Source organism: Pseudochaenichthys georgianus, chromosome 7, assembly GCF_902827115.2.
Source record: "Pseudochaenichthys georgianus chromosome 7, fPseGeo1.2, whole genome shotgun sequence".
Taxonomy (NCBI): Eukaryota; Metazoa; Chordata; class Actinopteri; order Perciformes; family Channichthyidae; genus Pseudochaenichthys; species Pseudochaenichthys georgianus.
Window position 1 is genome coordinate 37,469,945 of NC_047509.1, and position 26,003 is coordinate 37,495,947.

The 26,003-nt window shown below is 42.4% G+C and overlaps 2 protein-coding genes across 2 annotated transcripts in view; both read left to right on the forward strand.

Moving 5' to 3' along the window:
- Positions 1–8,486, forward strand: part of pard6b (par-6 partitioning defective 6 homolog beta (C. elegans)) — a 37,619-nt gene extending 29,133 nt beyond the window's left edge. Inside the window, 2 exon segments of the mRNA XM_034087164.2 lie at positions 6,545–7,046; positions 7,048–8,486. Coding sequence (XP_033943055.2) covers positions 6,545–7,046; positions 7,048–7,480 — 935 coding nt within the window. The 3' untranslated portion in view covers positions 7,481–8,486.
- Positions 8,487–12,391: 3,905 nt separating this feature from the next.
- Positions 12,392–26,003, forward strand: part of LOC117448925 (brefeldin A-inhibited guanine nucleotide-exchange protein 2-like) — a 76,387-nt gene continuing 62,775 nt past the window's right edge. Inside the window, 16 exon segments of the mRNA XM_071203854.1 lie at positions 12,392–12,864; positions 15,000–15,030; positions 15,878–16,001; positions 17,386–17,532; positions 18,632–18,811; positions 19,534–19,882; positions 20,016–20,177; positions 20,322–20,449; positions 21,133–21,266; positions 21,850–22,084; positions 22,230–22,329; positions 22,916–22,986; positions 22,988–23,056; positions 25,233–25,341; positions 25,429–25,618; positions 25,890–26,001. Of these exon segments, the coding sequence (XP_071059955.1) occupies positions 12,693–12,864; positions 15,000–15,030; positions 15,878–16,001; positions 17,386–17,532; positions 18,632–18,811; positions 19,534–19,882; positions 20,016–20,177; positions 20,322–20,449; positions 21,133–21,266; positions 21,850–22,084; positions 22,230–22,329; positions 22,916–22,986; positions 22,988–23,056; positions 25,233–25,341; positions 25,429–25,618; positions 25,890–26,001 (2,313 nt within the window). The 5' untranslated portion in view covers positions 12,392–12,692.

Genomic DNA, 26,003 nt, shown 5'->3' on the forward strand with positions numbered 1-26,003 from the left:
ACTTGGGTACAATTTTGAGATACTTGTACTTTATTTAAGTATTTCAATGTTTCTTTTGCTACTTTGTACTTCTACTCCACTACAGTTCAGAGGTACATGGTGTACTTTTCCTCCACTACATGTATTTAACCCCTTTAGTTACTTCACAGATCTGGATGAATGATGTGAAATATAACCAAGTGTTAAATCAGACTTTAGTTCCACCTGGAGTAAATCCACCAGCTACCCTGCAGTCTACAAAGTACTTCAGAATAGCTGCACCTTCACCAGCTTTGAGAACACTTTCATGATCAATCATTATAAAACATATAATATATATTATTCTGAAATGGACCAATCTGCACAATGAATACTTTTACTGTCGCTACTTTAATACTTTTACTTGAGGAACATTTTGAATGCAGTACTTTTACTGTAACAGAGTATTCCTACACTCTGGTGCTTCTACTTGTACTGTCGCTACTTTAACTATATTTTGATGATAATACTTTTGTACTTTTATTTGAGGAACATTTTGATTGCAGGATTGTTCCTACATTCTGGTACTTCTACTTTTACTCAAGTACAAGATATATACTTATACCACCTCCGTTTATAGCCTATGAAAAAAACTAATAGAAAACGAAGGCTAAAGCTAACGTTAGCAGATAGTGATGCTAGTTTGCTAGTTAAGTTTGCTCAACGATAATATTGCGACAGAAAAACTTTTCAGTGAACATCACGCTCTGCCGCTCCGACAGGGAGCTCTGCTCTGAACACCTGAACGGGCCGTTCACAGACTTCTGGCATCTTTTTTGTCAACAAGCCGAGGCGCAGCGGCAGTTGCACTCCCACTTGCAGCCATGCTTCTCGTTTTCTCACATGCTCTGGCAGCTAGCGCGTGGCCGCGTGCACGAGAGAGGGGAGGGACTTAGAACGTGCTTGCAGCTTGAGAGGAGCGGGACTGCAGGCACGGAAGCAGAGCGCTGAACACACACGGCTCTTATTAAAACGGCACTTTTTCACGGGAGTACTTTTCCCCGTCATTCTTAAAGTACCGATACTAATGAAACGGAGGAATCGTACCGTTTTTAACGGCAGGGTATCGCGGTACCTTTCAAGTATCGGTACACCGTGCAACACTAGTAGCCATGCTGTAATATGTATTTATCATTGATTGATATATTTTATTTCATTCTTCCTATTTTCAGGTTCATATCTGTATGTAGTGTCTCTACAGGGACATGTCTCTGTATGTTCTCATACTGCCTGTGCTGCAGCACCTCTTTTCACCCTCTGTCTGAAACCAGAGCCCAGTCTGCTCTGATTGGTTAGCTGGCCGGCTCTGTTGTGATTAGTCAACCGCTTAGAGATGTCCGTCACGTACAATGTAACACATTGTAGCGCTAGCCAACAGAAGCGCGATTGTTACGTAATGAGGTCATTATGTTAAGGATGCAAACAGAGGAGTGCAATGGAGGCGTTTTCCTTCTAACACACTACAGAACAAGAGAACATGCCAGAAAGCACAATCGGGCCCCTTTTCAAGTATTCACTGTTTTCTCACATGTGACCCAATTGGTAGAAAATGTGTTTTTCTATGAGTAAAAACACATTTTGGTCAAGCGCCTAGGGCTGCACGATTTTGGGAAAAAATATAATTGCGATTTTTCTGACAAATATTGCGATTGCGATATTTATTTTTAAGCGACCCAACGGAAGTTTATTGTAAAATGCGGCCATAACTCCGGCTAGGAAGGTCGTATCAACATACTCCCGTCTCTAGCACCCCCGCAGCCCGAGCTACGAGTGAAAGAACTAAACTTACATGAAACTTCCGTTGGGTTGCTTTAAAGTCAAGCTTCAGTTAAAGATTCACCGTTTTAGATGTAGAACATGTGATGGAGCATTACCAACCTGACTCAGACGGTTTGTTTCACCAAACCATCTAGGAAAGCTCCATTGGAAGCCATTTGGAAAGGGCAGGCACTTTCAAAAGCACTTGGCAGGTGATTGGATCGATCTGTCTATCACCTTCTATCATGGGCCACTTCTGATTGATTAACAATGGCTGGTACATGTGGAGCACAGCACTTCTGATTAGTGTGGATGACTGACCCACAAGAAGAAAAAAATTGTAAAAAAAAAAAGTTAAAGAAAATCGCAGGCTTTGCGATTTGATAATCGCATCATTACAAATCGCGATTTCGATTTAAAATCGATTAATCGTTCAGCCCTAGCGCCTACTGTAGTATGACGAACATAAATCATTGTGGCAATAGATGTGGCGTGTCTGAATGCCTGCATATACTCTGAGTCATTAAATTGCATTTTCTTTTAAAGCCAGAGTCCAGAGAGTGCGTGAGTGTGAAGAATAGAGCACTGAGGAAGATGATGCATACAAGTGCTTTCCTTTCCTCAGGCAGAGTAGTCCCTCAAGTGTCAGGATAGAGATGCATTAGTTGGGGTGTGTGCTAGTGTGCGTCTGTGTGTTGGGTACATACTACAGAGAGGAATGACTAAGCATCGCTGCATGTGTGTCCTTACTTGTAACTATGTGTGTTGGCTTGTCATTTCCTCCTCCTCCTCCTCCGCTGCTTCGCTTCCCCCTCCCCATTCAAAGTGTGGGAAGTCAAAGAAGCCTCTGCATATCTGGGATACCTTACCTGTGCACAGCTGTGGCACGTGCGGGGCTGGGGGTTATGCTTTGATTCAGGGTTTGATACCGATGCACTGCAGCAGGTGTTTTTAGTTATTGTGTGAGGAGAAGAGCTTTGTCAAGGGAAGACGACGGAACTCATTTCAGATGTATTTCACACTGGTTAATGACACGGTTAATCTGCAGTAGTTAAAGTGGTAGTTCCATTATCATGTCGTAATGCCTTTCTTCAAAGTTGAGGGACTCCCAATGGATAGATACAGAAAGAGGTCAAAGCAGCAGAGGCTGAGAGATGCAGACTCTGTAGTATGTGTGAAGCCCTTCTAACAAGCATCAGGATGTGGTCGTATACACTCTTCCTGGTCAAATCAAGATATTTAAAATAACATGTTAATAAAATAACAAATCACCAGTTTATATCACTGACTTCAACACACCTTTCTTTGAGTTGCCAAGCCCTGGGAACAGAACACTTGTTCTATAGGTGTAGCAACTAGATAAGGGGGTGGGGCTTGGTCAATTCTCCTCCGTTTATATACATTTCACTAAGTAGCTAAGTACGAGTGGAACATGTGGGAGAGTGCACAGGAATACATTCTTCATTGTACTATCTCTGTGTGCAGCACACCTCAGTTGTGCGTTATATATTGACAGACCTCAAAGTAATAACAAGTGAAGTCATATACACACTAGATACACACACGCACACACCAGCAGACAGTAAATAACCTTTCAGCTTCCTAAATAAATAGTCTCTGTGCAGCCATTAGCCGAGCCACTTTGTCAGTGGTTCATGCGGAGTTGTCCGGTGGCTTCCTGTTGTAGCCATTGGCTGTAATGACTGCTGCCCACAGGCACCCATTGCTGCTGCTAGCCAGCTGGGATGGTTGCATTGGTTCTATTGATAACCACTGATGGTGCTCAGGTCCCTTCACTAATAAAGGTCATACCGTTATGTGTGCTATAAAAAGCTTGGAGGGATTTATAATTAAGAAGCTACATTAATAAATAATACGATTAGAATCATTTATATTTGACTTCAATTACAAACATGCATAGAATACCAATTTACAGTGTGCATTATTCAATTAAGTCAGAAAACAAGGAAAAGAGGAAGTATAGACACGCATGCAACACTATCTACTTTAGTGCGTCAAACTTATCGCAGTCATGACCATTTTTCGTGCGATAAATTGATAACATCATTATTGGGACAGGTCTACTTGCCAATGGAGTTCACTTTGTCTAATGTTCCAAGTCTCTGTGTTCCCTACATGCGTCATCATTTACTGGTCTTATTATTTCTACATTGACGTGATGTTTTGATTTGATGCGTTTAGTTAAGATGGAAGTTGAAGCCAGTTTCCGTAGTGACCAACAAGTTGTGCTACATGTATGTGTCAGTCCCTAACCCTAAGACGTCCCGTTGACTTGCATTGGGAAAGAGAAGTCTGTAAAACTACTCGGTGCAAACACTTTATTTAAATCATTATGGCATCAGATTTGTAAAGAGTTATTTTCCCTTTTTACTTATTTGACTGAGCCATCCAAGATATTAATTTGAGTGTCACTGAGACAAATGAATAGATGTATAGATTGAACTTATTGTCATTACGTAGTACAGGTACTAGTAACTGCATGTGACCCATCCTCGTGTTAGGAGCAGTGGGCTGCTATTATGTACGGCGCCCGACGAGCAGTGCCTTGCTCAGGGACACCTCGGTAGCACTTTGTCTTTCCGGGACTTGAACCGGTGACCTTCCAGTCACCAAGCCAAGTGCCTATGGACTTCGCCACCACCGGAACTAGTGTTATTCTTGTTCCCTGTGTGTGAATAGAGAAAGCGGAAGCTAAATAAGGTAATTTGTACCAAACAAGGAACAGTGTGTTTACATTGTGTCTTGCCTATCGGCCTTTGCAGCCGATTAGACCAGAGATAGAGCTTTGCTTCTGTGCTCTAATGAGCCATTATGTAGCTATGGCTCTTCTGTGTACAGTGCTGCCATTCATTACTAACACATGCATCTGTATTCTTCTTACATATGCTGTTTCCATGTGTGATCCGGAAGCTGAGTACACAATGTGTGTGTGAGCGGCCCTGAGGGTCTGTCCCATCCTCTTCGCTCAAATCTGGCCTTTCATACGCTAGAGATGGAGGGTTTTTCTTCGATGAAAAGAAGTCTAGAAAGAGTGAAATGAGATGTGCAGTTCACCTTCTTCTATGCGTGACTGCACTGCAAGAACAACCCCTGTGTCAGTGATAGAGGAAACGTGTGTGCTTTGAAACATCCACCTGTTGGCCCTCTTTGCATAATGCTCCTCTTGATGGCTGTTTATGTGCACGGCAAGGGGAAGGCATGTGGAAGCTTTGAACAGGAACACATCTCGGATTACGTGTTTGAGCATGTTGACCTCACAGAGCCGTTTATGGCGCTGTCGTTGCTCTATTTGTTTCTCGTGGGGAGTTGGTCGGGCAGAGATATAGTAAGTGTGTATACACTACACTCGTGCCCCATGGGAACGGAAAGGAGAGACCGCCACTCTTCTCTCGGGACAGGTGATCCTTTGTTTTGGTTTAGGGATGGAGAGGGGTGTACCCGTCAGAACCTGAGAGCTGGAACCCTTATCAGCTACCTGCATGGATATTCCCAGATTGCTCACACACATTCAGCCTCATAGGGAGAGGCACACACAGGGGACAAGTATTCATAGAGCACTTTCATCCAAAAACAGACTGTATCAAATGCTGTCAACACAACACAAAGAGAGTACTATGACAAAGGTGAAGACAAACATTTTAAAAATAACACCAGAAGTGGATAAACTTGAGTTTGATGAGCTTGGGACGGGCACAAATAGAAAGAAAGATGTTAATGTTTAGCTGCCTGTATTATGCTGGTTAACTATTAGGGAGCCAAGGTCTACCTTTCCCGTCCTTACCTGGCCAGCCATGTTGGGTTAAAGTCTATGGCAACTTGACACAGATTGAAGAACACACTTCCCCTTCACGATGTACATAAAAAGGACAGGGTTTCGAGGCATCCCGGTGACTCGTGCAGCGAGAATGTGACCATAATACCCTTAGCATTTTTTGTGATGTCAAGCCCTCTCCGATCTGACGAACATTTTTGAAAGAGCCAGTTGGGGAAACATTCAAATGTTCTTTTATAAATGAGAATTAGATAATATCAATACCACTCTTTAATCTGTCTGATCATTATGCAGCTACTGCCAGGAGATGCTTAGCTTACTTTAGCTCAATGTCGCTAGTCCAAAGTAGGGCTGCACTACAGATAGATAATGTCATTTTCTTAATTGACCAGAATGAGCTTTTCTCATATTTGCCTTAACCCACTTGGGCAACACATCAACATTACTGAATACTATTTATGAAATATCTGATTGTGTGAATATTTTTGGTCATGGTAAACCCTACAATGTCATCACAATATCGATACTGTGGTATTTGGTTTAAAATATTGTGATATTTAATTCATATCGCCCAAATAGTCCAAATGTAACAGATCCGCGTCCCAGCACCTCTTCAGCCCTCACCATCATGTTACCATATGTTAGTTATTTGTCACAGAGTGCAGATGAAGTCACTGTTTTTGTCTGCTGTGGCATTTTGCATCCGTAGGACCTGGGGGGGGGGTTTGGGGATGAACGCTGTGTGTGTGTTCTGTACAGACGCCCTGCAGGGATGCCTCGGGCTGAGAGCGGCTCCAGCACAAGAATGATCCCTTTCCCCCTGAAAACACATGATGCAACGGAGTGTCAGCCTGAATAAAGTCTAGATGTGTAATTAGCCCGACGATAATGGAACCAGCTTTTGTTAATTCATATCCTCTTTGTCTCTTCTCTTTCTGCCACCTTTCTCTTCTTCCTCTATCTTTTATTCCGCAGAGGAAGCTGATTACACGTTTGGCACTAACTCGCTGACGAGGAAGAAGAACACGGTGCTTTCGGCGGTTCTTCTGCGGCCTGACACCAACAGGAAAAAGCCACCGGTGATCATCAGCCTTCCGAGGGACTTCCGCCCCGTCTCCTCCATCATCGATGTGGACATCCTCCCCGAGACGCACCGACGCGTTCGCCTGTACAAGCACGGCCAGGAGAAACCGCTGGGCTTCTACATCCGGGACGGCTCCAGCGTGCGCGTCACTCCGCAGGGCCTGGAGAAGGTTCCGGGGATCTTTATCTCCCGCATGGTTCCCGGCGGGCTGGCGGAGAGCACCGGCCTGCTAGCGGTCAACGACGAGGTGCTTGAGGTGAACGGTATCGAGGTGGCTGGGAAGTCTTTGGACCAGGTGACGGACATGATGATTGCCAACAGTCACAACCTCATCATCACTGTGAAGCCTGCCAACCAGCGGAACAATGTGGTCCGCAGCGGAGGAGGGGGGGGGGGCGTCCGGCAGCTCGGGCCGCTCGTCGGACAGCGGCGCCAGCTACTACGGCTACTCGTCGCACGGCGCCGCGGCCTCCATGCCATCGCACATCATACAGAACTTCCCCGCGGGAGAGCTGGAGAGCGACGAGGACGACGAGGACTTGGTGATCGAGGCAGGAGGCGAGGCGGAGCCCATCAGACGCGCCTCCTCCACCTACAGCATGTACTCCATGCCCCGCTACGAGCCGCACCTCAACCTCCGCATGGCCACCGCCTCCACCTCCGCCCTCTCCACCTCCGCCCTCTCCGTCCACACCAACGGAACCCTGCCAGCCAGCGGCAGCAGCGGGTCGCTTAGCAACGCCATAGCCACGTCCACCACGCCGTCCCCAGACAGAGGAATGGAGAGGCGGAGCCTGGAGGAGGACGGCACTGTTATAACTCTGTAGGCTGGGCGCTCACACACTAAACACTGGAAACAGAGACAAACACCCACATGCTCTCAGAGTGGGGGTCAGATCATCCACAGGAACATCCTGCAGCATCACGCAGCGACTGAACCTGAGAAGCACAACGTGTACATATGAAACCTCCACATGACACAACTACATGTCTACAGCAGGGTTATGGCCACATGTGAAAAGATAGAATACTGACATTAATAATATGACACTTAAATACATTTTTTAAAAACATTCTGAAACTAAACTCTTTTTAGAATTCTGACATAATCCTCAAAATACTGACTCAAGAGTCCGAACTTAAATATTTAGAAAATCAATTCTGACTTAAATTCAGACTTTTTCTCTCAGAATCCAGACTTTATTTAGGAAGGACATGCACTATTAAAATACATTCTGAATTATACTCAGACTTTATTCTCAGTATTCTGACTGGAGTCTGGACTTAAATACATTCAAACATTTCATTCTGACTTTTAAACTCAGACTTATTTGTTAGTTTTCTGAGTTTTTTTTCTCACAATTCTGACTTTATTTGTTTTAATTATAAAAATACTTAAATATAAAAAAAACTGAAATACTTTTAATTCTAAGAATTGTAAATGTATTTAAGTTAGATCTCAATAGATGTAAAAACATTATTTTAAAGATAAACTCTGATACTTTGTTCACATGTGTCCCTAATCCTCTTCCGTACGGTCAAACACTGCACTCCATACCTTTCTGCTCTACATGCCAATGTCCATGCATGTGTGCCATACTGGTGACCCCCCCTGCCCAGTTATGCAGGGACAAAACTTTCAGACAAAAGAAGTGTAGAAGAAGTGTAATTTGATGCCCCCCCCCCCCGCCCCCCTTCACTTCATATCTTACCCATGACAAGCACCTGTTGTTACCCTAATCTTCCATAAGAGGGCAGAGACGAGACATCATCGGCTATGAATACTTGACGGTGGAAATCATGTTAGCAAGTGAATCCCCCCCCCCCCCCCCCCCCCCATAACAAACACACTGAAGCAGGTTTTTAGCTTTTAGCATTTGCTGACAATCTATTGGTGGTAATGTGTTGGCCTTCTCCTCCCTTTAACCCCTCCCCCCCAGGTGACCACAGCATGCGATTGGTAAACAGTGTTGGTACATTTCCACACAACAATCGACCAAGTGCTGAGATCTGCAATAATACTGTGTCTTTGACTGGAGGAGAGACCACCTAAGAAACAAGTCTGGGTTCTGTATTGGCTCAGAGGCTTTTTTAAACCACTGTTTTCTCTTTGTACCTGCTGTGCTAATTGATGAGTGATAATGAAAGGTTGATGATTTTGATAATTCTTGGGAGCAACTTTTGTTTTGAAAATCCCTTTACCATCAGGCCTGTGATTAATATCATGTGAATATTTTGTGTCCGTTTCTTCTTTTGTTTTTACACAATACTTGTACCTCACAAGTGACTGTAGGACCAGATGTATCCGACCAGCTGGAAGTCGCAAGTCACTCCAGTAGAATTAATTTCCCATTTCTTCATATTGCACTCCCTCTCCTTTCCCACGACAAGGGCTATTTCCCCTGCTGCGTGTACAAATGAAATGATGTGAATGTGATGTACTATTCTAGGTTGTTTGTTTTCTCTCTGGACCACAACTCAATATATCTTCCCTCAGTGCTGAACAATATATTAATCTCTGCTGCTCACTTGTCCCGTGACATTCACATATGAAAGGGTTCTGTCCAATATTAATGTCCCGCTTACTTTTGGTGTCTTTATTCTCATTGAATAGTTCAATTCAATAGTGACACACTCAGAGAATGTTACCCAACAACTGTGTTCAGAATGCTAAATATTGACCTGATCAATAGCTGTACTGTAACACTAAGCAAATCCAACCATAAGTGAGTGATAGATAACGTGTCAAGAGAGAAGCCGCTTGTACCTGGTCAGATTGAGTCATATTTAAACAAGCACACATGCAGGTAGGCTAGGCCCAGACTGGTTCTCAGGCTGTGTTTGATAAAGGTGAGGCAGGCTGTCGCATACATTGCTCTGATCTGCTTTGACTATTTCCACCCAAGTTCAGGCTCTTCTTAAATAGTCCCAAACAATGCTCCAATGGTCGTGCTCTCTGCAAACACTTGATTGACAGAATACATTTTAAGCATGTTTTTATTTTTATTTAAAGCAGCTATGGAAAAAAACGTTAAGCCCTTTGAAGCTAATTTAAATTTCCGGCTGATTAAATGAGGGCTGTTCCAATACATTGGAAGTTTCAAAGCTACATTTGAATTCTATATCAGTTTTTTCAACTTCAGTTACAAACTTATACAATTGTCTCGTCTTACAGAGTTATTCTGAATTGACCATCAAATGTTCATAGTGCAGCTTTAAATAGAATTGTTGTGACTTTAACAAACCATTTGGCTGATATAACCCCTTAGAAATGTGTTCTCATGCCATGACACATTTCCACAGAAAGAAGGGATTCTGGCACAGTTTTCAGCTCTTGAAGCAGATCCATAACATTTATTAGAAGTACGTTTATGTCCATTCACATTACACGCTGCTGCTAACTGCCTTCCTGAAGAGAGAGCACATAGTCTATTATTTCCCTTATTGATTTGTTCTTGCATTCACTATCTTGTTAAAAGTCATATCATTGACTTCCGCATGGATTTTATCTTGCTAAAACATGAACTGGACACACAGATACACTCAGTAATGTGTATTGGCTTCAACTGAACCCCTGTGCACTTGTCTTAGAGCACATTCAGAAGTAATTTTGATTGCTTGAATAGATCATGACGGTGAACACCTATGACTGGAAACAGACACTATTGTATTTCGTTATATGTATACGCTACTTTCATTTATTTCATGGTACACACAGTTCTGATGGTCTTCTTTCATTCCCAACATTAATGAGTGGTACTCTGAATGACACTTTTAGAAATCAATGTTAATTTATTTTCTTAATTTCTAACCTTTACCACAGGACACTGGGATTGTAACCACAGCGACGTTATTTATTCTCTAATCATGCGTCTGCATATTTTTCTTTCTTTGTACACATTTTATGACTTTATTTTTATAACTGATGTTTATTCGTGATTGTTTTGGTCGTAAATCTCATAGATGTTATTGCCCGATAGATCATTTCAGTAGGTGATTTTACCGGCATAAAGCACGTGTGCAAGACGTGGCACTATTTCTTTTTTCATACTGTGAATTATCATTAGCACAACCCTCAAAACAGGCTACTTGTTTTGCTTTTGAGTCCTTTTTTTTTTTTTTAAATGATTGAGCAATGATTTTTTTGCTTGCCAGATAAATCCTATGGTATAGATTTGTAATGAAGATTGTCAGTATTTTCATATCGATGCAATATATGATGTACATTTTTATCACATTTAATGAAAATATTTTAAGATTCAACTGGAGATGTATGAATTAATAAATGTATACTTGTAATTGCTGATTGGAGAAGCTGGATGAAATAAAACTATTGTGTAGCACTTTTTGTCTGTTGTCAATGTATCGAAACACTTGTTTTGACCATAACGATTATAAAACTGAAGCACATTAAAGGTGGGGTAGGTAAGAAGCAGCCGGAAAAAAATCTGCCACTTCCTTACAGAGCCCCTCCAACACACTTGAACGTGCACATGACCAATGAGGGCACGAGATGGAAGGCTGACAGGCAAGGAGGCCATCCAGTTATTTTAGCCAGACTAAAATGCTTTATTTATTGTCAAAGCCAGTGGCGAGCCGTGACTTTTATACCTAGACCTGAAAATGACTCGGTTAATAATTTCGCAACGATGTCATCACTATCACTGAAGTGAGCCATCATGAACGAACTTATGCTAATCATAAATCGATTAGATTTATGATTCGAAAATAATAAAAGTAGGGTAGACGTGGATATTATCAGGCTGAACAAAACGTGCATTTATCTAACGGGTTCGTTTTCCACAGACCTTATTTCAAGCTATTTTCCAAAATCCTATGGAGAAATCCCATTGCTTTCTGTCGAGGGAATCCGAGCGCAGCTTACTTCCGGGTTTTAGGACGCGTCACTGCACCACTTGCATAGACCTCACAGCGGGCGGAACTAGTCATAAAGTCCGCGAAAATAAAGCCCGCCCATTTAGAGGGAAGATATGATTGGTCAATTGTACTGTCATTTGACATTACTCTCTCATTGAGTTTCTATAGCTGGCCCTCTGTGAATGTAGAGAGGGACCAACAAGCTCGCAGAGACGGCATTTAACCCTTCACATTCCAACAGAAACTGGACAGGCAGATTCGAAGGATTTATTTCTTTGGAAATATTATTTTAAATACAATTAAATCAAGTTATTTTGGTAAAGCTAATGAAAAATGTAACAACAAAATTTAATGTTTTCAAATATTATTTTTTAGAATATCTTAGGTCCTCACAGAGGGCCTAGAGGGCCCTGACGGCTCGCCACTGGTCAAAGCATTTCATATATTCATTGCTATCGGGAATTCGGGATGTTAAGAGCATTCCATGGAATATAACAAAAAGTGTTTCTGAAGTGAATTACCTACCCCACCTTTAAGAAAGGTACAAAGCATTTCAGTTTTTTGTTCTTTTTTTAAAAAAATGGCAAATATTTTGATGCACACGTTGATAAGAAATCTAAATAAAAGCGCTATTTTCATTTTATATTAGTCATTTTGGCATCGGCTGTTCGATGTACATGCGTAACATTTAACAGATATTTTTCATGTACCTTCATAGTGGTGTTTTGGCAACATCTGCAGGACATTTCAGAAATTGCGTCTTTTCTTTTCATTGGGAGCGCTTCATTTATCCCAGCGGTAATAGCGGCGAACTGTTGCTCAACTCGCCATAACGCGGGCTCGTTCAAAGCTCCTCCACTGTCTGTAATGTTACCCGGACACGATTACAATCTCGACGATGTATATATAGCTTGAGTTAAGTGTGAGACTTTCGCCCCCATATAGAGGGTATCCGCTCCTCAGGGGGCTGTTGTCAAAACCCAGACAGCTGAGAGTCACGTGACATGACGTGTAACCAGCATGGCGGCGCTGAGCTGAGGTAGCGACTCGACTGGACTGACACCGATAGCCTGGCTTTCGTTAGCTTCCCCTTGTCACCTGCTTACTCGCAGGGCCAGGCCGAGAATGACGGCCTGAGAGAAGCGGCAACACGAGCGAGAGATGCAGCAACAACACCAGCGGGCCCCACAGCAGCACAACTCACACTCAAAAGCAGAAAACAGCAAAACTAAGAGCATGTTTCTGTCCAGGGCGCTAGAAAAAATCCTCTCGGATAAGGAGGTGAAGAGGAGTCAGAACAGCCAGCTGCGTAAAGCCTGTCAGGTGGCTCTTGGTGAGTGTGTTTGTTTTGTGTACTGATTGGTGTTTTTATGTTGTGCTTCATTGAAACATTTCGGCCGCGTCTGGCTCGTTTGATAGACAGTGGTTAGCTAATGTTAGCGTTAGCATGGCCTTCACCGTCTGTTAGGATGTCCGTTGACGTTTACAGGTGTGCTCATAGTATGTTGACATCACTTTCACATCTTTCTGGTAATTATGCAGTGCTAACACCCTGCATTTACACCACCGTCACCGCTGTCAACGTTGGCAAGTAAACAAGCTAGCTGTCGTTAGCTAGTTTGGGCTAGGTTAGCTAGCTAAACAGACCAATCCCTGTGTTGTACGTAGCACTGTCAGCCAGCCCGGTCCTGCCGCGCGCGCGCGCGCGCGCACACACACACGCACACACGCGCTCACACTATTACACACACACGGCAGGCCACCTAACTCCAGGATACTCTGACGCCCGTGCTTTTCCATTCTACTGAATCCAAGATAGTGTTACACTTACACATCAGGCTCCTCACTTAATTAATTGTCACATACTGCTTTTATATTTCAGTGTAAGCTGCCCGGCCCTTTGTGTGCAGCTCCCTGTCTTATATATTGTTATGAGATAACTGAAAACTATCTTGTTGGTGTAGAGGCTTTGAAAACGTATGATTCTATCAGATACAATTAGTTGGTATTAGAAGTATTTAGTGAGACTCATTATTCATGATCCCAGTATAACACAACACTCCTTTCCCCCTCCTCACACTGTTGTGTGTCTCCCCATGTATTTACATACTGACTGTCTGATGTTAAGGTTAACCCGTTGCAGGTTCATAAACATCTCCTTAGGCTCAATGCTCTTCCATTCTAATATAAGTAGTCATACTGTTTAACGGCAGGCCATGGCATCTGTTGCTTCCATGATGAAATAGACTGTGGGAAAAGGGATTAGTTGATTTTATGTCAGAGCTTATTCATGCAGTTAAGTACACTTTTATTTCTACATTCGAGATGGACTGCAAAGATTAGTCGACCAATTGACAAATAGAAAAACAATTGCCAACTGTTTTGATCTTTGGTTTATCATTTCAGTTTTTTTCTATACAAAACTGGCAGAAAGTTCCTCCCAAATAGGATTCAAGGCTTTTTTTTCATAGTTCAGCTACAATGTAGATTTGGCAATGAAAACCTTATTTTTCTGTCACCTCCAACAATAAAAATACTTAAACATAAAAGGAATGCATTCAGGAGTCTGAACTGTGAAACAAGTAGACATTTTAAGACACCCCCTGGACTAGAAAGGTTTTTTCGCCCAATATTTTCTGACATTTCATAACCAAATTATTATTTGAGAAATGATCTGCAGATTGATCCGTAATACAAATAATATGTATATGCAGCCTTAGCTCAAACCATGAAAAAAAGCAACCAAGTTCACTTTTGTTCTCCCTGAAATGAAATGTGGTAGTTACTGAAAATATAGCATCACTATACTGTAACAGCATTTGTGAATATTACTCAACCTCATTTCCTCTTTGTGAGTGTGACTGTTGTGGTACTCGCCACCACATCGTTTGGGGATTGTATCCACTTGGTCGGGCTGCTCGATTATGGCAAAAATCATAACCTCGATTATTTGGGTCAATAATTGATATCACGATTATTAAAAACGATTATCCATTTACTTTGAAAACATCCATTTATTGAAAACAAAAATGTGAACAGTATGTTTTTAACAGTTGATTACTCTGAACTTTAAGTATAATTCAACTGAAAAACCAATAAATAAAAATAATCGTTTTATTTCGATTATGTTGTTTTCATAATCGTTGCGAGCCAACATCGTAATTGCGATTTAAAATATGATTAATTGAGCAGCCCTACCACTTGGTTGGTCACATCTGGCTGAATGCACGCTGCGTTTGTGGCTGTGGACGGATAAGTGTTGGATACAAAGTATGAAGAAATGGATTCAGAGAGTGAAACGGCCATTTTTGTTATGGAATGAGATCTGCAATACCACATAGGGGTAGACAATATACAACAGTATTATTTATATAAACATGTGAGGTTGGAATCAAATCATTTCACACTGATGGGAGCTGAAAGGGTCAAAGTGCGGGCTTCACTAACGTTTAATCTCCCCCTCCATAGATGAGATCAAGGCGGAGCTTGAAAAGCAAAAGTAAGTATTGTCACCTACATACCTTTTTCTCTGACTGAGTGAATGTATGCATGCCGTTGAGTGTAGTTTGTTCTTCTCTAGATAGTGGAGTTAAGGTTGACCCTGAAGCAGTCTGCAGTAAAACCAGTTATCCAGCAGGACTTCAAAATGCCTTGAGCTGAAACCTGCTGGCTTTGGAGGTTTCAAAGTTAAACTCAAATGCTCTGTGAAATTCTACAATACGAAAATATGTGTAAAGTACCTTCTTTTTGTGTGTGGAGCAGTGATGATGTATATGTATAGGCTATACCAGAAGTTAGCACTGCAAGGGCCCTCTTGACATAAAGCAATGGGATCATTGTATTGCAGAAAATAAAATCTGTGGCAAACACACGGTTAGGATTTTAACAAATTCTGTACAGCAGGATAATCTCAAGATATTAATACTACTTTTATCATTTTTGTAGTGATAATGCAAGCAAAAAGGTAACTTCAGGCAATAAAGGAACTACATAATGGTCAAAGGACTGTACGTCATCATTGCTAAGCTAAAGGCTGCTAATGTTCAGCGTGATGAAATGTCTCCTTTAGTCACTTGTTAGCAATCGCTGTTTTAATGAAACATAGAACCTTCAGTCATTTACCACTGGGTTATTTACTGACATGTTTTATGTTGTAGAACAAAACATGAACATCTCTTCAGCTTATGTTAACCACAGACCCTATTTCAGGCATCTAACCAAACATGTTTGAGAAACATAGCCTCAAGCACAGAAATGCTAACTCATTCCTGCACCTCTCCATATCTCTTCATATGATCTACTGCAGTTGTATTACAATGGTCCGTGTTCTGTCCTCCTTCCTGCAGGGATGGCACCGTGGTCCCACCCAGAGCCAACTACATCGAGGCGGACAAATATGTGCTGCCCTTTGAGTTGGCCTGTCAGTCAAAGTCCCCCCGGATAGTGAGCACTTCCCTGGACTGTCTGCAGGTTAATATTCAATCGCACACACACACACACACGCACGCACGCACACTCACACACAGAACTTGACTTTCTCTCAGCATATAATTATAGATTAGATTAACCGTTTTGTGGTGGCTTTCGGGGGTGAAAGCTTGTTTCACAATGCTGCGGTTCACCTGGAGTAATGGCTCAACCTACCTAACCCTGACTGATATGCATTTCCTGGAGACGTATCCTAACCTTAACCATACCCAACACATGCCTAACCCTTAACCTTACCCTTACTCTTACTCATGGGGACCTCCATTTTGTCCCCATAAGGGAGGCGAGTCCCCACACGTGACTGTGTAAACAGATTTAGGTCCCCACAAGTATAGTAATGCGAGGACACACACACTCCATCCTTTCACCTCTTAGGATCTCTCTGTCATTACTACACTTCTGTGGTCACATTGTTTATAATCCATCAAGTCCATGATGTGGGCTGTTAATGGAAAGCATTGAGGAGCACACACACACACACACACACTCAGATTCATTGTTGCATTAGGTACCTCTTTTGTGTTTTGTCTGTTTCATTTGGTATTGTTACAATGAGTAATGTTTTAATCCGGACTAACCTATGGAAGGCAGCATCTATGAAAAAAGGGGCTGTATAAAAGCAGCTTATTGTTGTAGCACTAGAGCTGCCTTGTGTGAATGAAGACCCTAGTATTTTGGGACTTTTACTCTAAACTTGACATTAAAAGTCTCCAAGACTCTGGACCTACCGTGTTTGACACATTTTATTAGAATACATTCTCCTTTCTTCGCCCAGCTGCATAGAAGTGAAGTAGTAAGGCCCATATGGCCCTTTTTCAAAACATGCTCACCTTTTGAATGAAATGAACTCCTAATCACCATGGAGACGCACACACAGAAGTTACAACATGTTCTAAAAGTGAGCGAACCAAACACACAGTGCAATGAGCTCTAAACCCACACATACACCTAAACACAAATGCGGAATCACATCCAAGACAATGTATTTAATAACTCTTTCTTTAACTGCTTGGGCTTTTTACCCTTTTCCCCATTCTGCAAACAAATGGATATTGAGCAACCAGTCTTGCCAACATTAATTTGACTGTTATTTGATATGTAAGTTTAATCGAATTGTAACCTTAGAGTTGTATTGATAAATGTGTGTGTATTTATTTAGTATACATTTTTATATGATCTATTTTAGTTGTTAATGTGATAGGCACCAGGAAATGTTTCAATGTGTTTTGATTGTCATGTGTCACCTTAATCTGGGATATTGTGTTTATATGCCAGTCCTTCTTCAATAAAGATATAATAATAATAGACTTCCACACACACCCTGCCTCTGCTGCCCTAACCTGTGCTGTGTTTGTCCCCGCTTCAGAAGCTGATAGCGTACGGCCACATCACAGGCAACGCCCCGGACAGCCGGACCCCGGGCAAGAGGCTGATCGACCGGCTGATGGAAACCGTCTGTAACTGCTTCCAGGGCCCGCAGACCGACGAGGGAGTCCAGCTGCAGATCATCAAGGTAAACCAAGCGCCCCTCCACATCTGGCTGCCTTCAGGTCCTCCAGCTGTCACTGCTGCTGTTGATCTGAGAGCCAGGAGGGCCAAACAGGCAGGACAGACACACTTTTCTCTGAGAACACATGTTTCTGCATGTTATGGGAGGAGTTGGGCTTAGTTATGAGTATTTAAATATAATACATACTAATCGTGCTTTTTTTGTGTGTCACAATATCAGCCACGTAATCCTTAGTAGTCCAATGAATATTTCGTTTTCTTAAAATGGATTTTAGACGTCCTTCATTCTTTGCCCCTAAGATAATGTTGACAGCATAAAAGCATCAGTCATTACAGACGAGTCATTATGCTTCCTGAACAGGTTGAACAAGTTTCACTCTAGCAGAAAAAAGGTTGAAATATTCACTATTTAAATTTTTGGATTTGTAAAAAAGTTATTTAATAGTATATGACAGGGGTACTCAAACTTTTTTATTAAAGGTCCACGTGTGAATTTTATACAAGGTCACTGGTCCGGATCAATGCCAGTAAAGTCCCCATTTATTTTGTATAATTTAAATGTGTTATAACGGGACACCGGGATCGGTCCGGAGTTTGAGATGCAGCCATATAATACATCCTGAACAGTGCACTTTCTCAGACTCCCACCACATGCATGTGTCCTTCCTGGTCACCTCTTGGGGTTGATAACATGCCTTGTGTTTGCTCAGCAGGTATGATCCAGTACTGCCCGGGTCTCCTCTTAGTTAATCAAATACATATCCTGCTTGTTGGGAAAGGGCAAAGTCTCTCTTGCTGTAATAAGCATGTCGTTTAATCACTGTTGACAAAAGATTTATAGCCTATTATCAGCATATATTTGTCTTACCTCCACTACTAAACGAGACCTTAACTCCAGTGCAGTCTATTTAGCCTGACTTATAGAACCTTACCTGTAACATTGAAAATGGAAGTTGTATTCTGCAGCAGCAGAGTAAGAAGAAGATTAAGAAACTGCACTCTTGTGGCTTAAGGTAGGGAAGTAGGGTGGTGACTCAGCAGGCGCAGCAGCGTTAACATGACACCCGTCTGACAACTGTCCACTTCCTCCTCTCTCCGTCCAGGCGCTGCTGACGGCGGTGACCTCGCCCCACATAGAGATCCACGAGGGCACCGTGCTGCTCACCGTCAGAACCTGCTACAACATCTACCTGGCCAGCCGCAACCTCATCAACCAGACCACGGCCAAGGCCACGCTCACACAGATGCTCAATGTGATCTTCATACGCATGGAGAACCAGGCCGTTAGTGCTCTTACTTTGTTACTCCTTCCATACAAACTACTGTTTTCTCCATCAGGCACTTTCTTTTTAAAGTCAAGTTGTTAAGGCAAAAAGAGCTGGGTTTACATTTTTCAGAACAGAAATCTGAACATTGGATAAAAGCCAGCCCCAACATTCATGTTTTATTTAGTAGGCAATTAGAGTTAAAGATTTTTACAGAGCGATTGTTGGTCTCTCTTTTCTATAATTCATACATTTGAAAATATTGTCAATTGAGCATTAACACAATTCAGCTTTTAGTAATAAAATATTAATAAAACATTTAAAACTACAGTTGAATAGGATACAAAAATCAAGAGATGTAACACCTGAAACGTACCCTTTTTGAGTATTTCCATTAAGGGAATTATTTAGTTATAGTTTTTTGAAATGTTATGATTATATACTTTTAGTGAATTTAGAATAAATGTACACAAATAGGCACTAAAGTCACGGGAAACGTTCTCAAAATACAATACTCAATACTTCATATCTTTTGATACTAGAAATGAATTGAAGATACTCTTATTTTGAGAAACCCCTTTACAACACATTGTATTGGCTGAAATAGGCTTCCAGAGGTCCGTGTTGTGAGTCAGCTGATCAGGAGTCATTTGTATAATAATAAATACAAATGTTTTTTCATGAAATGTCTCTTGAACTTCCGAAACCCCTTGTATTGAACAATTCCTCTTGTCCTGCAGGCTCTGGAGGCTCAGGAGCAGGAGAAGGACCGGCTCCGCCTGCCCCCCCAGAACCCCTCCCCGGTCCCGGGTAATCTGCGGTCCAGCTCCCCCCGCTCGGACCGCACACCCACTCCAGAGCCCCACAGCTCCCCCTCCCCGGCAGCCAGTTCTCCAGACCTCACTGCCACCAACACCACCAGCTCCACGCCCCCACCCCCACCCCCAGCCCCAGCCTCTGACCAGGACCAGGACCAGGACCAGGACCAGGACCAGGAGCAAGCTTCAGAAGCTCCATCAACGAATGGAGAACCTGAGAGCGGCAACACTCCAATGAATGGAGGAGAAGAACAGATCACACCATCAACAGGTGGGGTCAATTTACGTCCCCAGCTTTCAGGTTACATTGAAGGTTCTAATGCAAAGAGAAACTGATAATTGGAGATTCTAAAGCTTTCCGTTCATACATTATTTAACCTTCATCTGTTATTTGTTTACAACAGATTCGGTTTTTGAAGATGGGGGTGCAGAGACGCCTCCTCCTCCAACAGCGGAGCCAGCTGAGGAAGGAGACAAACCACAGAGCGATGTAAATCCAGCTGAGTCAGCGGTGGCTGAAGCAGAGGAGGGGGAGCAGACCCCGGCGCAGGCACACGGTGGAACAGGTCAGAAATCACTTTCTCTACGAGTTATCCTGTTGTTTAGAACATCCGTCTGTTCTACTCTGATACATGTCAATGCACTATTCTGCGACAGTGTTTTGATTTGATTGGCATGACCTGGAACTCTCATTCTTTCCCTCCCTGCAGAAGGTGAACACCCAGCCCCCCCTGTGGAAGAGCAGACAGAGGTGACTCCCCCCAGAGTCAGAACAGAGGGTCAGCAGATGAACGGCGTCATTGAGGACCGCTCTTCTGTTTCCTCCGCAGATATGCTGGTGAGAGACCGTAGTAGTTTTAGTTATTATAATAAGTCAATTGGGAAGCAAAGTGGAAATAACTATTTATGTCATTTACTCTTAATCGGTTGTTTTGCATCAATGTTGCACCGTGTTGTGTTGGTTATTTACGGGCAAGAAGGTCCATCACAAATAAATCAGAAATGTGGTGGGCAGACATTTTTAGTAGAGTTAAATGAAATCAAGTTTGTATGTGTTTCCTGCATATTCATGCACTCTGTCACTCTGCAGGGCCAACTATGGCCTGACATTAGCTGAAAGCTTCCCTCCTTTGAGTAGAACAATTCTACTTCTTTCATTTTGAAGTGAGCATCCACACGGTCTAGTTCCTGTCACCAGTCACACACTAACCAGGCATGCAAGTTGAAGAGTTCAGTGAATATTATGTGAAGTTTGAAAGTAGAAATATGTAGCGCTGCCACCAGAATGTGAGGAGTTGGATAACAAAAATGTCAGGGAGCACGTTTGCCCTGTTGATAACATTCCTGACTCCACCTCAAGACCTCTGGAATCATCCGGAGCTCTCCCACAAACCTCAATCAACATGGTGTCCCAACAAACCAACTGTTTAGGCTAGAGTACTCGGAGCTGCTTTTCTTTCTTGTTTTCTGTAGACATGTTGTTTTTCAAAAGAGTAACACCGACGCCCCCTATCTTTTCAGGATGCTGACGCTCTGCAAGGACCCCACGGTGCCGCCCGGTTCTCCCACATCCTGCAGAAAGACGCCTTCCTGGTTTTCCGCTCTCTCTGCAAACTCTCCATGAAGCCTCTGGCTGAAGGACCCCCGGACCCAAAGTGAGTGCATTTTTCAAGAGCCATATTTTGGACTGACGATGAATGTCTTCATATATGTCTTAAAACAATGAACCACATTTGTATATGTCTAATATTACATATGTATGTGTAGATCACATGCACTGCCCCTGGGATCTTGTCCTAGAATCATTTGAAATGATGATGGGAACGTTGAAATCCCCAACATTTGTGCTCTGGAAGTTCCTTTCCACTCTTTTTATGCGGCTTTTTAACTTTTACAGTTTGCCAAAATGAATATCGATGCCTCCAGCTTCCTCACGGCGCTTCTTCTGAGTCTCCGCAGGTTAACTTGCCCTTTTCCATTGGACTGTGGCCCTGTCCTCTCTAGTTACTGTAACATAAGACTCTGAGCCAGGCAGAGAATAGGCCAGAGTAAACCGAGCCTGGATGCAGCTCACAAAGAAGTCTGACCTACATTTAATAAATACCATGACGAAACACTGTTATACCCCAGTATCTTGTGTTTCCTTTCTGTTTATTAGGGCACATCTATGCCTACTGAGCAATATCCATTTTCAGTGTCTATTCCCTGTAATGTTATCATACATTCCCTTTCCTCCAGGTCCCATGAGCTGCGCTCTAAGATCGTCTCCCTGCAGCTGCTGCTCTCCGTGCTGCAAGGCGCCGGTCCCGTGTTCCGCACCCACGAGATGTTCGTCAACGCCATCAAACAGTATCTGTGCGTGGCCCTGTCCAAAAATGGCGTCTCCTCCGTGCCTGAGGTCTTTGAGCTCTCGTTGGCCATCTTCCTCACTCTGCTCTCACACTTCAAGGTCCACCTGAAGATGCAGATTGAGGTACAGACGCAGAGGAACTGAATCACTCTCCTCTGGGCTCAGATAGTTTGAACCTGACGGAGTATCTGTTAAAGCCAGTTTGATCATAAAGTCTTGCTGACATTTCATCTCCCTACTTCTCTCTCTCTCGTCCATTTTCCCTCAGGTGTTTTTTCGGGAGATTTTTCTGACCATCCTAGAGACATCGACCAGCTCCTTTGAGCACAAGTGGATGGTTATCCAGACACTAACACGCATCTGTGCAGGTACGAATCCACTGTCAGAAATGATCAAATAAAACACACCCGGTCAAACTAAAACCCTTAAGACATGGGTATCCCAATATCTTAATCAATATCATTACTTAAAGCTTTATTTAGACATAACAGGACATTTATGAAAAGAGCCCAAGGATTGTGGGATATTAGGCACCTGGCGTTGAGCTGACGTTTAATGATGTGACTGAAGAAGAGGCTGCATCGCTGGATGGATCTCTTTTTCTAATTGCATAACAATCATCTCTTCTCTTCATGCAAATATAAAAGTTGTCCACTCAATTTAATAACATATATTGCATTGAGAGTCCTGCTCCCTGTTTTATGAAGTCCAAACAATCATAGAATCCCAAGACTTTGGGACCCTTATTTGCACAGAATGAAGAGGGAGACATCTGGTCTGCTGGTTACTGTGGTTGTACAGGGGATATGCTTTTAAATTGTATACACTGATCTTGCAGAGAATAATTAATTAATTTGGTTATTTCTTTCTTTGGGCAGGGGATATGATTTTTTGGAGAATTGTATTCAAGTAAGAACAAGTTATGCATGTTTAACTTGTCCAACCTCTCACCAGATGCCCAGTGCGTGGTTGACATTTACGTGAACTATGACTGTGACTTGAATGCATCCAACATCTTTGAGCGGCGTGGTGAGCGACCTGTCGAAGATCGCTCAGGGCCGCAGCGGGCAGGAGCTGGGGATGACTCCTCTGCAGGTACTGACCCTCTGCTGCAGGAACCTTCTGGTCACAGCTCCTTCAGTCAGGTTCTGAGAGTAACATGACTGGGTATTAAACCAAGCTTCAAATATCGTCACCCTTAAAACATTTTTCTAATTCTTCACAAAATCATCAATATGAATTAAGGGGTTCATAAGATTGAATTATTTAGTTAAAGAAATAGTTGTATTAAATATTGTATTGATGAATCGCCAAGCGATTGAAGACAGATCTTCTTTCTTTTTACTTAAGACTTAAGTAATTTACTAAAATGTGATTTATTTTTTTAGGCTGCTTCTAGACCGCCCCATTAATAGAAATCAAAAGGGCGAACTGTTTGTTGATTGTAGAGAAAATGTTGTTCTTGAACAGGATTTTTCAAAGATGTTTGCCTTGCATGGCCTCAGATCTACTTCATATAGTAAACAAATCTCTTCACTCAGGTATTTTTCCACAGGCCCTGAAAACTGCAGTCATTAAAACGCTCTTAAAAAGAATAATCTAGATGCTTCAGTAATGAACAATTACAGGCCCATATCAAACCTGTCATTTCTAGGTAAAATCATTGAAAAAGTTGTTTTTTCAACAGTTGAGTAATTTTTTGCATTTAAATAACTGTTTTCGATGTGTTTCCAGTCAGGCTTTCGTCCAAACCACAGCACTGAGACTGCTCTTGTAAAGGTCTTTAATGACATCCACTTAAACACAGACAGTGGCAGAACTTCAGTGTTAGTATTATTAGATCTCAGTGCTGCGTTTGACACTGTTGACCACAGCATATTACTAGACCGACTGAAAAACTGGGTGGACTTTCCGGAAACAGTTCTAAATTGGTTTGAATCCTACCTAAAGGACAGAAACAACTTTGTTTCTATAGGTAAATACACATCTGAGTTGACAAATATGACATGTGGGGTTCCTCAAGGCTCCATCTTGGGGCCTCTTCTCTTTAACATCTACATGCTACCACTAGCTCAGATAATGAAAAACAACTAAATAAGTTACCATAGCTATGCAGATGACACACACATTTACGTAACAATTTCACCAGGAGACTATGCTCCAATTCAATCACTGAGTAAGTGCATTGAACAAATCAATGACTGGATGTGTCAGAACTTTCTCCAATTAAACAAAGATAAAACTGAGGTAATGGTTTTTGGAGCCAAGGCAGAACGTTTAAAAGTTAGCGCTGAGCCTCAGTCTGCAATGTTCAAAACAACAGATAAAGCCAGAAATCTAGGTGTAGTCATGGACTCTGACCTGAGTTTCAACAGTCACATTAAAACAGTTACTAAATCAGGCCTACTATCACCTAAAAGAATATATCTAGGATTAAAAGACTAATGTCACAGCAGGATTTGGAAAAACTTGTCCATGCTTTATCTTCAATAGACTCGACTACTGCAATGGTGTCTTCACAGGTCTCACTAAAAAATCTATTAGGAAACTGCAGCTGATTCAGAACGCCGCTGCTCGAGTCCTCACTAACACTAAGAAAGTGGATCACATCACTCCTGTTCTGAAGTCTTTACACTGGCTTCCTGTGTGTCAAAGAATAGATTTCAAAATACTGCTGCTGGTTTATAAAGCACTGAATGGTTTAGGCTCAAAATACATTTCTGACCTCCTGCTAAATTATGAACCATCCAGATCTCTCAGGTCTTCAGGGACTGGTCAGCTTTCTGTCCCCAGAGTCAGAACTAAACATGGAGAAGCAGCGTTCAGTTGTTATGCTCCAAATATCTGGAACAAACTCCCAGAAACCTGCAGGTCCGCTGCAACTCTTACTACTTTTAAATCCAGGCTGAAGACTTTTCTTTTTGTCGCTGCTTTTAATTGAACTATTCATATCTTAGACTGCACTGTAACTTTTATCCTTGTACTTTTTCTTTTAATGTTTATTTTATTAGCTTTTCTTTTTTAATGCTTAATGTCTTTCATTTTTTGTAAAGCACTTTGAATTGCCTTGTGTTGAAAAGTGCTATATAAATAAACTTGCCTTGCAAATCTGATCTCCAACAGATATGGATTCAAATACAATATTTTGCAAGAAAAATCATGTTGTGATTTTTGGCAAAAACTACAAGTACATTTATTCAACACATTTTGACTTTTGGATTTGGAAAAAGTGATTGTGTAAATTAACTTATGCTGTCTTTAATATCCACAGGAGCTGAGTCTACGTAAAAAGGGTTTGGAGTGTCTGGTATCCATCCTAAAATGTATGGTGGAGTGGAGCAAAGACATGTATGTCAACCCGAACCTTCAGGCTAACCTCGGTAAGTGAGAAGTGTCATTGAAATATGTACACAGTGCAGAGGGAGGAAGATCAGCATTTAATTAAAGAGTGTGTGATTTACTTGCAGGCCAGGAGCATCCCTCAGAAAGTGACGGTGGAGAGCTGAAGCTCCCAGAGCCGCTGGCTGGACGTCGAGACAGCATCAGCTCGTTGGACTCCACCGTGTCCTCCAGCGTGGCGCTGTCCCAGGCCGACCACCCCGAGCAGTACGAGGTCATCAAACAGCAGAAGGACATCATCGAGCATGGCATCGAACTGTGAGCCCTTTGTCTCTTCTCTTAGCATCACTGAGGATCAGCCTTTTATTGGTGGGTCTTTAGGGGCTGCTTTAATAGGCGTCTACTAAGCAGAGGTTCAGTGGTTTGATCCGATCCACAGCCCCTGCAGTCAACATGTGGATGTAGGGAAAGATGGGTTACCAAACCCCAAATGACCCCCAGAGGAATGTAAAAATAATGTACAACACGTGGAATGTTTTCAGCCAAGTCTTTTTTTTTCTCATCCTGTTTTCTTCCGTTCTCTTCCCAGTTTCAACAAAAAGCCCAAGCGAGGTATCCAGTACCTGCAGGACCAGGGCATGCTGGGCTCCACAGCCGAGGACATCGCCCAGTTCCTGCACCAGGAGGAGAGACTGGACACTGT